This window comes from Gymnoscopelus braueri, assembly GCF_963280865.1.
Source record: "Gymnoscopelus braueri genome assembly, chromosome: 18".
NCBI lineage: Eukaryota > Metazoa > Chordata > Actinopteri > Myctophiformes > Myctophidae > Gymnoscopelus > Gymnoscopelus braueri.
Genome location: NC_137618.1, coordinates 25,792,649 through 25,807,224, shown reverse-complemented (window position 1 = coordinate 25,807,224; position 14,576 = coordinate 25,792,649). Strand labels below are relative to the sequence as shown.

General features: G+C 41.8%; 2 protein-coding genes across 10 annotated transcripts in view; one reads left to right on the top strand and one right to left on the bottom strand.

The window, feature by feature from the left end:
* The first annotated feature begins 286 nt into the window (after positions 1-286).
* rpl8 (ribosomal protein L8) lies at positions 287-3,327 on the top strand. Its single transcript, XM_080457053.1, has 6 exons — positions 287-311; positions 1,092-1,235; positions 1,351-1,492; positions 2,080-2,298; positions 2,727-2,842; positions 3,131-3,327. The coding sequence occupies exons 2-6, from the start codon at positions 1,098-1,100 to the stop codon at positions 3,287-3,289; spliced, it is 774 nt and encodes a 257-aa protein (XP_080313179.1). The 5' UTR covers positions 287-311; positions 1,092-1,097; the 3' UTR covers positions 3,290-3,327.
* A 2,566-nt stretch (positions 3,328-5,893) lies between these two features.
* Positions 5,894-14,576, bottom strand: part of usp9 (ubiquitin specific peptidase 9) — a 47,827-nt gene continuing 39,144 nt past the window's right edge. For 3 of the 9 annotated variants that reach the window (XM_080412746.1, XM_080412749.1, XM_080412747.1), the window contains 11 exons: positions 13,340-13,463; positions 13,018-13,243; positions 12,528-12,657; positions 12,155-12,340; positions 11,618-11,838; positions 11,324-11,412; positions 11,048-11,204; positions 10,575-10,787; positions 9,765-9,875; positions 8,250-8,351; positions 5,894-8,077 (listed from right to left, as the gene is read on the bottom strand). In XM_080412746.1, the coding sequence (XP_080268872.1) occupies positions 7,817-8,077; positions 8,250-8,351; positions 9,765-9,875; positions 10,575-10,787; positions 11,048-11,204; positions 11,324-11,412; positions 11,618-11,838; positions 12,155-12,340; positions 12,528-12,657; positions 13,018-13,243; positions 13,340-13,463 (1,820 nt within the window). In that variant the 3' untranslated portion in view covers positions 5,894-7,816. The remainder of the gene's footprint in view (positions 8,078-8,249; positions 8,352-9,764; positions 9,876-10,574; positions 10,788-11,047; positions 11,205-11,323; positions 11,413-11,617; positions 11,839-12,154; positions 12,341-12,527; positions 12,658-13,017; positions 13,244-13,339; positions 13,464-14,576) is intronic. The other 6 variants (XM_080412748.1, XM_080412750.1, XM_080412752.1 and 3 more) reach the window with 3 other exon arrangements.

The following is a 14,576-nucleotide window of genomic DNA, read 5'->3' as shown; positions in this document are numbered from 1 at the left end:
ACCTCAAAATTGTACTTAAGTACGGTACTTGAGTAGATGTACTTAGTTACTTTACACGCCTTTTTATTAGCCTTTTTATGATAAAGTATTCAATCGTCTCAATGCCTATTGCCTACATTTCCCATAATCCCCTGACACGTTCCCCGGAAGAAAACAGCCGCTAGTCCCCCTCCACTTCCTCTTTCCGTCAACGGAGTTTAGGTATGGGAGCTTCGGCCTTATTCTCTGTACAATATCTAATCTAAATCATGTTAATTTAAAGTCCATCCACCCAAAATCACCACTAGATTATACAAAACAGAGTCAGACGAGTACGGCTCACTTACTATTTAAAGATCACGTTCTTATTTTGATGTCTAATATGTGTGTGTAACTCCGTGATGACATGTCGTAGTACTATCCGTGGGAAGCGATAGCAAGAAGACCGGTTTGGCTATTCTTGATAAACTTTCCCCTTCAAACTTAACTTTATTTTTTAGACATTAGCCGAATAATATGTCGTTTATTCCTAAAGTGATTATTTTACAATTGTGCCTTTTTTATGAGCCAGAGTTTCTGTGTCAATGCTAACATTAGCATGCTAACTAAGCGGTGAATCGTGCTTCATGCCAGCTCCCTCACTGGCTTTCTGTTTACAATTATCATTACGTGTAGCAAGGTAGATGCTAGGTAAACGTAACTATGTGGTAAAAGGGAGCCAATGAAAGCTGGTGTGATTCACAGCTTAACTTGCATGCTAATGTTAGCATCGGTATAAATTATGTTATTCAAGTAAACCAGTGGTTCCCAAACTAGAGTCCAGGGACTCTCGGGGTTCTTTGAAGGGGATCTAAATGTACCCCTACAAGTCTATAATTCTTACAGTATACAAATGGAACCGTTAAGGGGGGTCCTTGAAATGTAAAAGTTGAGAGAACCACTGAACTGCACTACTGTATATCTGATAGAGAATAGATCTTACACCCCACCATCACCTCAAAGTTACAGTGCACAGTAGTACTGGTACAGTGTCCCCACTGACAATGAGTTATGATATCCTAGGATTGAGTGATGCAGTCATAGACTTAAAACTGCCATGTCTTTTTCTTTAGTACACGATGGGACGTGTGATCAGGGGACAGAGAAAAGGTGCGGGCTCTGTATTCAGAGCTCACGTGAAGCACAGGAAGGGTGCTGCTAAACTCCGTCACATTGACTTCGCTGAACGTCATGGATACATCAAGGGGATTGTGAAGGTAACTAGTAAATGCACACAGAATCTTATACTTAATTAAACTCCGCAGACGGATCTGACTTGGTCTTCATGTCAGTATCTTAGGTTATTTACCCTGGTTACTTCTCCCCCCTCAGGATATCATCCATGACCCTGGCCGTGGCGCTCCCCTAGCCAAAGTGACCTTCCGTGACCCCTACCGTTTCAAGAAGAGGACAGAGCTCTTCATTGCTGCTGAGGGCATCCACACTGGACAGTTCATTTACTGCGGCAAGAAGGGTAAGGGCCTAAACCAGACATTGTGGTGTTTCACTAGGCTTTCGTATGCACAAAGATGGCATCTACCCCGATCAATGTTTTCCCTGTCATCTCAAAGTAACATCAGAGATGGTCGATTTAGAAAAATAGACCATCCCAATTGGAGCCACTAGAGGCGAAATGGTACACTAATCTAACTCCTAAGTGGGTGCTGTCTGACAGCAGATCTCACAAACGTCTTATGTCTACTGGTGCTAGATCCTGCGAGAGTGTTGCTGGGACAGAGACGGGTCGATGATAAAGTAGATTTTCTCCTTATTTGTCTCTCTGAAAAAAAAACATTTTAGTGTGGCTTTTGACGATTGTGTCCAATATTTAGTTCATTGACTACGGGGCTAAAGAATGGTTCAGAAGCTGAACTGTGTTCACATTCACTCTCCCATGGAATTAATACTCTAACCTGCTTCAGGTCTCTTAGAAAGGCGGCCACCTACTTCACTCAGATACAGGAAGTAAACCGGAGATGACATGTCTGTCTTTTTTTTTTGTTGTATTGGGTAACACACACACTAACAGCAATTGTTTCATCCCACTTGTCCGTCCCACAGCTCAGCTGAACATTGGCAATGTCCTGCCTGTTGGTGTGATGCCTGAGGGTACCATCGTCTGCTGCCTGGAGGAGAAGCCAGGTGACAGGGGCAAGCTGGCAAGGGCATCCGGAAACTACGCCACAGTCATCTCCCACAACCCAGAGACCAAGAAATCCAGAGTCAAGCTTCCCTCTGGCTCCAAGAAAGTCATTGGCTCTGCCAACAGAGCTGTTGTTGGTAAGGACCTTCCCTTTGAACTTGATTTGACTGCAGCATGGTTGGGCTGGGCGATATGACTTAAAAATCACAATTATTTCAAACATTGCCTCGATTACGACTAAAAAGGGAAAATGGAAGTACAGGATTGTGTTTAATCACACCAATCGATTAAGTCCATTATTATTAAAAAGGCTAGGTTGAGAAATGTCCAATGGAAATGGAGAGAATCAGTGAGCTCCATGTCCATTAAGATTTATTATGTTGCATTGAATCGTTGACTAAAGAATCGTATTCACATGGTCCGAGATTTACAAAGCTAATACACGCTCATGAATATGTCTCTACCACGTTTTGTAGCGATAAAACAATCCGTATTTGTGCTCGTGTATGTTCCACAGCCTGTTGTCTGTGCTTTGTGAGTAATGGTTGAGCCTCATCTTCACCAGGTGTGGTTGCTGGCGGTGGACGTATTGACAAGCCCATCCTGAAGGCTGGTCGTGCTTACCACAAGTACAAGGCTAAGAGAAACTGCTGGCCTCGTGTCCGTGGTGTGGCCATGAACGTAAGTGGACATGCATTTCTGGTTTACTTCATGTCAATCGTTGAGTAAAAGTGATTTAATCAATTAGGGAAAAACTAAAATAAATTGGCATTTGAAAAGCACATTTATTCATTATCTGAGTCTAGTTAAACAAAAAAAAGTGCAACATTACCTGCAATTCTCAGGCTATAGAACATGGAAATGGATGATTTTTTCTTCATGTGAGGATGTTCAGTCCAAGTAAATTAGTTTCCTTGTGAATTCCCTTTAACTGACCATTTGCATCATGTCGTTCTCTTCCCTGTGTAGCCTGTTGAGCATCCCTTCGGTGGTGGTAACCATCAGCATATTGGTAAGCCCTCAACCATCAGGAGGGACGCACCTGCTGGTCGCAAGGTCGGTCTTATTGCTGCCCGTCGTACAGGCAGACTGCGCGGAACAAAGACCGTCCAGGATAAGGAGAACTAATTGTGATTTCTTGATAATAAAAAGTTGTTCTAAAATAATCTGAAGTGTTGGGCTCTTTCTGTTCCACCACATGCGTCAAGGTCATGTGAGGAAATGTTACCCTTTAACCATAGTAAAACCTTTGACCTAAGCAGTCCAACCGGTGTCAATGTGGCATAGTTTTTTTGGTATAAAAATGAAATCCAAAAAGTCTGTTCTAATGTAAGGATACATGTTGAAATGTAATATTGGTTCAGTAGCTTTTATTTAGCGCTCTATGGAATATTCATGCCATAATGGTGATGTGATAGTTAAAAGGTTTTCAGGAGTGTCAATTTATGTTATTCAGTCTCATCAGTTGTAGCATTTTCCAGAGCAACATTGCCAAACATCTTGCTGAAAGGAGCCAGAATGCACAATTATATCCGTTGTGGTAACGATAAAAGCCCTAATAGAATATTTGACTGCAGTGCATCAGAGCAACCCAGAATGTGGTAGGCCCTCACCTACCATAAACTACCACAGGTGTACGCTTTGGAATTGGAACAGTATTTTACTAGAACTTCACAATACACAATGTATTTCAAGGCCTAGTATCCTATTGTATCCTATATTTATAAGGGTACTCACTAGATGAGGCTTGATACGTGTTGACTGCTTATGAGAATTACTATGCCACCTAGTGTTTCCCTTATATATGCATTAAACAGTGGCGGGCAAGACCACTTTTGTAGAGGTTTGGGTTGTGTAGTTACCTTGCCATGATGTAACTCCAAAGGTGGGCAAGAAATAAAAAATAATTGCTCCATTGATTAGAAATTGATAATTCAAAATATGCTCCTCATTGACTTACATTGTACGGTAAAACAGCTCTCAAAGTCACTCTTAGCACATAAACGAACGCAAACAAAGTTGATTCAGACAATATAGAACATCACCAAACCCAGTACTGTTTTTTTTTTTAAATAAAAATGTCAACTTACTGTTGATTTTGCTATTTTTAATAAGTAGAAAACCTGGACTGGATCGGCGGATCCGGATCCAGATCTTCAAATAGTAAAATCAACAGGAAGTTGACATTTTTATTAAAAAATAAAACAGTACTGGGTTTGGTGATGCTCTATATTGCCTGAATCAGCTATGTTTGGGTTCATTTATGTGCTAAAAGAGTGACTTTGAGAGCTGTTTTACCGTACAATGTAAGTCAATGAGGAGCATATTTTAAATTATCAATTTCTAATCAATGGAGCAATTATTTTTGATTTCTTGCCCACCTTTGGGGTTACATCATGGCAAGGTAACTACACAACCCATACCTCTACCAAAGTGGTCTTACCCTTTAAAATACGACCTTTTTGTTTACAGAATAAATTATATCAATATTCAAATGAATTGATATAAGGCTCAAATGCTCTCAGGCAGGATGCCATCTGTGCCATCACTAGTTGATGTGTGACTGACTGATTTGTATACTTTTGTCTAATAAAAGTATATATTTCCTAAATCTGGAGACTGTGCACTGTACTATATAAGACTGAGCATAAATATGCATTTTGAGAATCAATTTTTTTTCCTGCACGTGCTGCATTCCTCCCCCACACCTTCAACATCTGGCGAGGGGAAACACTGCACCCATGTACATTCATTGTATATTGTTGCCGTCAGGCAGAAAGCTTTGAATCTCCAGGTTTTCTTTTCATTAATGCCCTACAGCAGGGGTCTTCAACGGGGGATCTCTCTGAGGACCCCCCCCCAGAGATCCTGCAGGGTGGCTGCCAAATCTTAGTGTGATGGGGACTTTTTTTATTAACCACTTGAACCCTCACTTCCCTATTCTGGGGGGAACATTAGCCAAAGATGGCAGATGCGTTGAGCTTGTAGATCTGCTATTTTCGGCAACGAGGTTTGATGTAGGAAAAAAAAGAGCAGACCAAGTACCGAGCCAAAGGCCAAGTTTACAAAGTATTTAGGGTTGAAGTCATTACATTTCTAAAGCATTTAACATGAATCCAATATGTAGTGGGGATCCCTGCTTCATCTCTCTCGGCTCCTTGGCCTGATAAACGTTGAAGACCCCTGCCCTACAGTGTCACACATAAGTAGCCGATTTACAAGCTCAATCCGTCGTTGTGCATGTTTTATAAATACTGAACCAGTGCACTTCTAACTAAATTGGATCCAATGGAACATGGTCGTTTCCATTTTCTGAGAAACAGTTTGACATACAAGGTTTCCACCCGACAGCAATGATATGGTATGCTACTATGCTTTATAGAATACAGGAAAGGATAGTCACATTGTTTGTCCTAGCTTTAAAATGTTCTGCCCGCCATCCCAAGTGACCCTTAAACAAATGACACATAATCACATGGTGTCCATTGACTTTAATTTAAAAGTATAGTGATGCATATCCCTTTGCCAGCCCATACTGTATATCATGAACTTCACACTCATCTCAATCCATTATAAAACAGAACCTCACAGCAACTCATACTTCACCCTGTTACCATGTCAACTTAATATGAATGCACTTTGTGATGAAATATGATTATAAACTAAACAATTCTGCAAATGGAAACCTGCTCTGATTAATTTGCTGCATGCTTCAGTACAAATGAGACGCAGTCAAGATTCCATGTTCTTTATTTGCTAAGGGCGCAATGCTTTTTTTTTTTGTTATATTTCTGTGCACAAAAAACCTCACAAAGTGAAAGTTCACATCGCGACTGTAGCTCCAGAATTCAACGTCACACCATGGCCAAAACAAAAGTCGGCAAAAAACAGGGCGCAGAACTCTGTACAGTCAATATCTTCTTTAAAAATAACACAAGGACAAAAATGTTCCTCTTAAATCAAATTCTATTTTTTAGTGAAATACAACAAAATAAATTCTATAAAATAAGAGCAAAATATTTAAATATAATACGGTGGGCAGAATATTTTCATTTGCAGGAGTATTTGGTATGTTTTTTGACAAAAAATAATAATAAAATGAAATCCAAAAAATACACGCATTCAAGTTACCAATTAAATACAGTATTTACTGATGGTTACCTTTTTACTCCTACAGAATTACACGTTAGCTCAAGTTGCAACATGACTAACCAGCCGCTATTCTTATGGTACAACCCTGCTGTGTAACCAATTCTCCATGGAGGGAGAGGGAGTCTCGAGACACTGCTGCTCAGGAGAAGTCACCCTGGTTACAGTGAGAGACACCCTGACTGGCCAGCTCCATGGCAGAATGGAAGCCGACGGGCAAGAAGTCTGTCTAAGACTAGGGCCTATGGGAGAGACAGAAAAGCAAACCACACAGTCTATTCATACACCAGGTAGTCTGGTGTAGCAATTCTGTTGCATAATGTGTTTTTCATTTTTCAGAATTCCTATCAATGAAAACTAAGCTGTCTAGCCCACCAAAAACTGACTGCCGAATGTGAAGTTGTAGGATCATAATAATGTGCAATTGAAAAGCCACTTAGTCATACATTGGTTCAAAGTATCGCCCTCAATGTACAAGGGGTAGATGAAGAATAAAAAAAAACAAAAAAAAGACTTAAGGATAAGTCCCCTCTGGAGCTGTGGATTAGGAACGACAGCTGTAGGTTGTTATGAACACAAGTCTTCCCTTGGGCTACACTATTCTGGTGAGAAGCCATGCTAAATGTTACAGCATATTAACTAGAGCTTCAAAAGGATTGAATTACCAGAAAAAAGGAAAAAAAAAAAGAAAAAAAAGAGAAAGGCAATGAGTTTCAGAACAATGTTGCATCACCGCTTTTTCACATCAACCAAACACCGTAAAAGTTCACCCAACCATTCCACGTCTCACACTAAAACCAACCACAGTGTTGTGAGTTGATTTGGCATGGGTCATAAGGTTGCCAAGGAGTTTAATAATAATATTATAATTATGATAATAACAATGCCTCCTCCTACAGTTGAATGACCAGTAACCGTCCAATGGCAGACCAAACCTCACTGCTGAGCATGGGTGATAAACAAAAGGGATTTTTTTGTCTTCTTACAGAGTTTTTTTTTTCGTTTTTTGTTTGTTTGTTTATAGTATCCATTTTGTTTTTTTTCCCATCAGATCTGCTAGATCTCCCAACAGCAAACCAGACACAGTTATGCTACTGGGGGATTTGAATAGTCAAAGACATTAACATACTATGTACACCTTTTCATCATGTAGACAAGCGCATCAGCATCGTCAGGTCTGGGTAAAATTGTTCTCGTTCGCTCTATCCACTCCCCCGCCTCTGCAGACACCAACAGGCCCCAGTCAGAAGAGGCAGGCATCCCCAGGCCAGGGAAGAGCGCCTCCCCAGGTTGACTATCGACTAGCAGGCTTGATGGAGGAGAGACTCCCAGAGGTGGCCTAGAGAGGGGCTGGGAGGCGTGGCTCTGCCCTGCCCTGGGGGCACAGCGAGAGAAAGCAAGAGAGTGTCCCGATGAGGAGCTCTGTCAACCGGAGGATGATAAGGAGGGAGAGCAGGACGATGGAGGCTCGAGGCACAGCAGAGAGGGTGGGGTGGGACAGGGACGTTACTCCTTAGGTGGGGCAGGCGCTGGGGTGGAGGTGGAGGCGGTGGAGGCGGGGGCGGGGGCAGGGGCGACCTCCTCGGTGCTCTCCCAGTTCTCTTGTGCTCGTGGGCCTGGTCCAGGAGTAGGTCCAGGGCCTGGGGTCAGGGTCGGGGTCTGGGTAGGGCCCGACGCTGGTGCAGCAGCAGGCCCTGGGCGCTGAGGGTTGTTCATGTGCTGGGCAGCAGGCCCTGTGTAAGGCTGCCCATGGGGGTGGTTGTTCTGCTGAGGAGAATAAAACAAACAAACGGAAATAAGCCAAAGACCAATTCAAATTTAAATGCACCAACATGGCACAGGTTTTATTTTTATTTTAATTAAATTGTTTTAGTAATGATCTGCATCTTCTGTAAATTGGCAGAGAAACGTTATGGTGATCTGTGGTCTGTGAGTCTACCTGCTGAAACGGAGTGGTTCCTCCAGGAGAGTGTGGGTAGAGAGAGGTGTCCTCTGGTGGGGAGGAGTCCTGGTCTTCAGGTGCTTCTTGGTCATCAGGCTCCTGGGAGTTGTACGAGATCACGTTATCCACTACATATTATGAAAATGTATTGAAACATCTACAATCCTTTAGACAAAAAAACTACTACTGCTGTGAATCAAATGGAAATGGGTCACTCTCTGAAATGCCTTGTGAGTGCTTTCATATATGTTTTAGATGTTTGTGTTTATTTTCCTGTGCGAGATTTAAGTGGAAAAGTCCAATTGTGTTATATCAAATTAATGAGGTAAAATTTTAATGACCGACTTAATTATGTGTGTTGGTGTATTTTACACCAGAGAACAGCCACTTGATATGAGAGAGCTATGCTTTTAATGATGAGGATATCCACATTCTACGTAGACAGGAACAGTAGAATGCAATACAATGTTCTCTGTTCAAATCAAACATCCTCTACAGACTATGTGGGCTGAGGTCTCAATGTCATATTGCGCATGATTTAATTAACCAGTGCGCTTCAAGTGTTTCTGTGTAATAAGTTACAATATGTATGCTGCTGTCACACATTTCAACATCTAGTAATGAACACAGTACAACATGGCATAAAGACAAATGGAAAAAAGATTCCCACTTTTGACCGGGACAAGCTGATATTACGTTCTGCAATATGTAAAGGTAAACCAATTGATTCTAATCACTAGGTACCATCCTTTTCTGTTAGCCTCTCTGCTGCTTTCTGTTCTAGCTCATTACAATCAATTGGATATGGTTTGAATTTCATTGGCAAGGAATTTTCTATTAATATTTAAGATTACAGACAAGAAGTGATGATAACCAACCACCCTAGTAAAATGTGGTTAAAATCTTGTCCTCATCTCTCCTGAGATCCCTCAAACCTCATACATGAAGTCGTGAACATCTTTACTTTGCATACTTATTTTTAGATAGTCAATTTCAAGGTGATCACATCAGCGGTTTACTTGTTGACAGATCGACAAAGAAGCATTTAAAGAGTGTGCAGTATTATATTAAGTGAATGTGAAGATATTGGCTACCATAAAAGACTCCAGAACAAAAATCCTGCAGTACTTTTAGCTTCAATTTGAAATAAATGTTAATTGATCCTAGCTCCTCTTAAGCTATAGCCAAGGCTTCGAGTTTTCGATCAGTCGTGCAGGTTGTTGGCTACACTGGTTTGAGTGTGTTGGGGAGGCAGAACAAACTAAATGGATTCTTTGGACAGCAATAGGACATGAAATAAACAAAAAAGTCTCCTCGCTTGTCCAAGCTGTAAAAATACTATTTCTTATGGAGCTTATAATGTATTGTACATAAGCCATCATGTTTAGCAGAGTCAGGCGAACAATGACTGGCTACCTTTCTTTCATATTTCTATACTAGTGGACAAGGAGAGAGGACGTAGGATGGCAACAGTGGCAGAGGAAGCTTGCTGCTGGGGTATATGAGTCTTACAGTGTGATGCTGCTGTCCTGTCCTCTCCCCTGGCAAAAGCTGCTGTGGCAAGGATGTTTTCTGCATCGCGGCGCCTTCTTCAGACACCACCTCGTGCTTCGTTAAGTGACACTATTTTTGAAATGGCAGTTAATATTGCATATCCACAGGTGTCAATAGACGCTACAAGTCTGTCTGGTTTAGTTATCAAATTTTACGTCGACCAATATTAAGACTAACGGCAATTATCATACTGTCAATTACGATCAGAATCAATCAGGTTACAAAGAGCTTATTCCGTTTCACAAATATAAAATAGGTTACAGATAAGTTTTGCAACAAAAAACAAGGTCAACCTAAAATTATAAGACTAAAAATGATCAATTGTACACATCTGAGGGGGCCAATAAACTGTAAATAAAAGTGTCGAAAACTCAAAGCCCTATCTATAGCAAAAAGTACTTAATTTAGGAAATCAATGCTTTCTAGATATAACCTCAACTCAAGAATTTTGTTATTTAGCTGTTCAACACTCCAATCACAAGACTCATACGATAGTATAAAAAACACATTAGAGCAAGCGGGGGGAAAAAATAAATCAAAAGATGGCTACCAAATGGTCAGACTATATTTGCAAGAAATAAATGCGAACAAACTCCATTTAATGTTATGCATGCAATAGTGACATGCAAGAATAAAGTACTGTATTGCTTTGAGTGCATCTTTATAATCATAACAATTTAGGCTAAAGGACATTTTGGATGTTAAAATAGGTGGCGTTGGAGCATGAAGTGTCTGTGTGAACGATGGTGGCCTCAGACAGACCATTACCTCCTCAGGACAGAGCTCGCAGGCCTTGGCTAATGTCATGCGTGCGCTGTGGGAGCGCTCCAGGAAGTAGCCATTGGACGTCTCATTGCTCTGGACGGGAGGGGACCAGTTGTTGTAGGTGTACTGGGGGTTCCCTGTGTATGGCCTCCTTTCCAACTCGTCCCCTAGCCACTCCACTGCCCATGTCCACTTGCGCTTCAGGTCTCCATTACTCTGTAGATCAACAATTATACATACACACACACACACACACACACACACAGGTTATTCCATATCCTATCAGTTTGGAAAGGCTGCACCAGAAGCATAGCGTTGCGGGTGCATAAACGAAGGATTGACCATATTCACACGATGTTAATTTTGTCCTTGAGTCATATTCAGGAGTGGAAAACCCCACCCCAGCTCGATGCAAGTGCAAAATGGCTACCGTGTGAATATGGACAATTAGCTGCCTCTATGAGAGTTATGTGCACCTGTAGGATCTGGTAGGCCACAGAACAGTTGCTGAAGAGAGCCACCATGCACTTTATACACTGGTAGGCCCGTTTCTGGTAGTGGTTCTTGGAGCGCTGTATGGTGTCGAAAAGCCCATCTCTGTCATCAGGGATACCCTTGAGCACATTGTGGATTCTGCACGAGAGAGAAAAGAGATTACTAATGTACTAGAATCACAGTCAGGACAGTGGAAAATTGTAGAGGGCACCTGTGATCCGCCGAGTCACCAAACAAGCATACACACACACACACACCTGTGTGTCTGCCAGGAGTCCTCTATGAGCAAAATCTGTAGCAGCAGGTCCAGGTAAGGCCTCAGCTCATAGGTGTAGGAGTATGCCACCTGAACCAAAAACATAGCATGAACATCCCAATCACAAGCTTTTGCAGGCAGTTAATAAAGACAGCATGCACTACACAGGGCCAGTGTTGGACATTTACAGTTTTTCCATCTAAAATCTAGCCAAATTCTATATAATTTGGGGGGTATTTATTATAAAATAATTGGGTGTATATATTTATTTTCCATTAAAATGTTAACACTATACCTGCCAGAGCAGCTCACTGAGAACGGTGGAAGAGAACTGTGGGTTCTCCCAGCAGCTGAAACGCAGCAGCTTGACTGTCTCCTCAGAGTTACTGCAGTCCTCAATGATCTTCTTTACATAGCTGGTCCTCACAAACAGGATCTCTGCTACCAGCTGCTGAACGGGCATCACCGGCGCTGCTAGGTTGGTGTCACCGTATGGATTGGGGAGTGGGGGGTTACCTAGAGAGAGACAGACAATAAGTGCAGAGGAAAGGGAGTAGAGTGTGACAGCATGAGTGGTTTTCATACAGTTATTGGACCCATAAATAAAGTCTTGGTCTCAACTCTGGATGCCCTCAGCTCCAAGCTCTGCCTACATGGCATAAAAGCGTAGAGTGGCTAGTTTTGTCAGTCACTTGATCCTGAGCAAGGATGAAAGATCCTCATTGGGCGTTCCTTGATCTATGCACTCCTCTCCAAAATGTCTAGGACAACTAATATTAGCTCCAGTTTGTGTCAACTTTCGTATGGCCAAAAACAGACAACGGACTTATACCATTGATGGAGGACTGCATGCGCGAAGAGACGTCACAGCAGCGCACTAGTTGGGAGACCACAGTGTAGAGCTTGCCCAGCTCCGCATACTGGTACTTAATGGGAGGACCAGGGCCCTCATCCAAAGCCACCAACATGAACGTGGCAGGAACACTCAGCTTAAGAAGCTGTGTCTTCTCGGCCAGGCCTGTATGGGAAAGATGGTGGAATACAAAAACACAAAGCAAATCATTGAGGTGGAAAAACTATTCTGGTTCTAACGATTTTCATATAAACCATTGAGGCAGAATGAGGCTGACTGAAATGTAGAGCAGATGAACTTGACAGGCAAGTGTGTGTGTGTGTGTGTGTGTACATGTTTGTGGAGCCCTTACCCAGATTGGCATACATCACAAAGAGGTTAAAGTACTGCTGCAGATGACGGCCGTGCTCCGACACCTCTCTCCTGAGAAGGTTGAGTACGGCTCTCAACAGGTGGTCACTCAGACTCAGGTTATCGCAGCCCTGTTACACAAACGCATGAGAAACAACATGCGTCACAACATGGCTTACGAGTTATTAAAATGCATATTCTAATCATATTCCAAGTCATATTTTATGAGTTATAATTGCAGTTACAATCAGCTACAGTTGTAACCAATAAGATCAAGTGTCATCATTGGTAATGAGACTAATGCTATTTATAGATGATAAAATATGTGTTTGTGTGTTATGGTAGGTGTTGTGCTCTGATCTCAGTCCCATATCCGCTAGCGTCATCCAACAGTCCACATTGTAATTAGACATCATCACAGATCAGAGCATGGGATTTGAGTTTAGCCAAACCACAATTATCTGGGTGCAACCGGAGGACCTGGAACAAACCTGAGCTGCGGGTCCAGGGGAGGCAGTGGGGGAGGGACAGGGGCCGTCTTGCAGGGAGAAGTGTGCGATGAAGACGATGAGCTTGGCAAACGCACCCCGGACCTCAGCACTGGGGCACTCCAGCAGGTACTCTGAGAAGCGGTTGGCGTAGGCAAACAGGACGTTGTGTGCAAACCAGTAGCGTACATTCTTACTGTGTCTCAGCAGGACGCAGAGGGCATCATACCTATAAGACCACAGATAAGAGTGTCACAGAGCGAAGGACATTTACAACCAAGTCGGAAGTAGTGACAAAAAGACCTCTCCGGTAGATATAACTCACCAGTCACTGGCGGGACCCCGCACTACTTTCTTGGTGTGAAAGCCTGTGCTGAAGAGGAACCTAGCAGCCAGCTGAACACTTATCATAGCTATCTCCTCTGCCTCTGGCAGAAGATGGTCTTGTCCTAATGAAAACACACACCAGCAACACAACACACATTATTCAGCAAAACATATAGTGGGATGCTCAAAAGATAAAAATGTTTATCTTGATAAACTGTTAAAAATGAAACCATTAGCACCACGTTCAATAGCCTTTTTATATCACTACATATGTACGTATGACGTTTTAAACGTAAGCTCTTCAGATGCGTAAAATGTAACTTTTTCTTGTATTTTTACTTTTCATGTCCAGCATCTAGCACTGTAATTATCATTTCACACAATATTTCTGTGGCCACGTTCAACAGCCCATTTGAGCCTTTTCCAACACATTGTCCTCCTCACTGCTTGTGATGTCCTACCAAAACAGATTTTGGTAGGGAATAAATAACCTGGGCTAAATTAAAGCAGAATGCACTTCACAGCAATATTTTAACAAGCACAAATCTAAGTAAGGAAATGAAGGAATGTCTCCTTTCTGAACTGCAACCTAACCTAGCCAAATCTATCAACTCCTATAACAGCTCATAGACATTTCTCTGTTTTCTACATTAACCAGTGAATCTCTACAGGGATGAAGCTTCTTTCTAACTGCAAACAATGACGTGGATATCCAGAGAGCAGCAATTGTTTGACTCAGAGAAAGATTAAACGGTTGGCTCTGGAGAAAAACTAATCAACATCAAATGTAATGTTTCAGACATGCAGTGGAACAGGGTTTTTTAATCTCATCCCCATGAAAGATGCCAAATGTTTACTTCATTTCACCGCTTCTAAATGAAGAGGCATTTGTATACGCTACGTACTGTAAAAAATAAGAAAATGCAGGCATATATTGTATATTTCTCACTATCCAACTGACTGTTCAAAATTACTATTCTATATTCTATTTCTATGAACATTTTTACTATATTTATAATACCCATTAATACCACTGTTAATATACTGTTAATGCACTTTGAATAAATGTATAACTATACCCCTTAATAGCTCAGCAAATCCCAGACTGTCTACCTCAATCTCCTGGTTTCTGGTACTTTATTCCTAATACTCATGCATTGCTACCTGCTTACTCTTTATTCTCTCGTGGGAACACTGAATTTCTCTTGTGGGATCAATAAAGGTCTGTCTATCTA

Bases quoted from the DNA above. Each gene is read 5' to 3' on its own strand.
- rpl8 (XM_080457053.1), top strand. From the start codon at position 1,098: ATGGGACGTGTGATCAGGGGACAGAGAAAAGGTGCGGGCTCTGTATTC. The intron at 1,493-2,079 runs GTAAGGGCCTAA...TCCGTCCCACAG, and splicing joins CATTTACTGCGGCAAGAAGG to CTCAGCTGAACATTGGCAAT. The intron at 2,843-3,130 runs GTAAGTGGACAT...TTCCCTGTGTAG, and splicing joins TCCGTGGTGTGGCCATGAAC to CCTGTTGAGCATCCCTTCGG.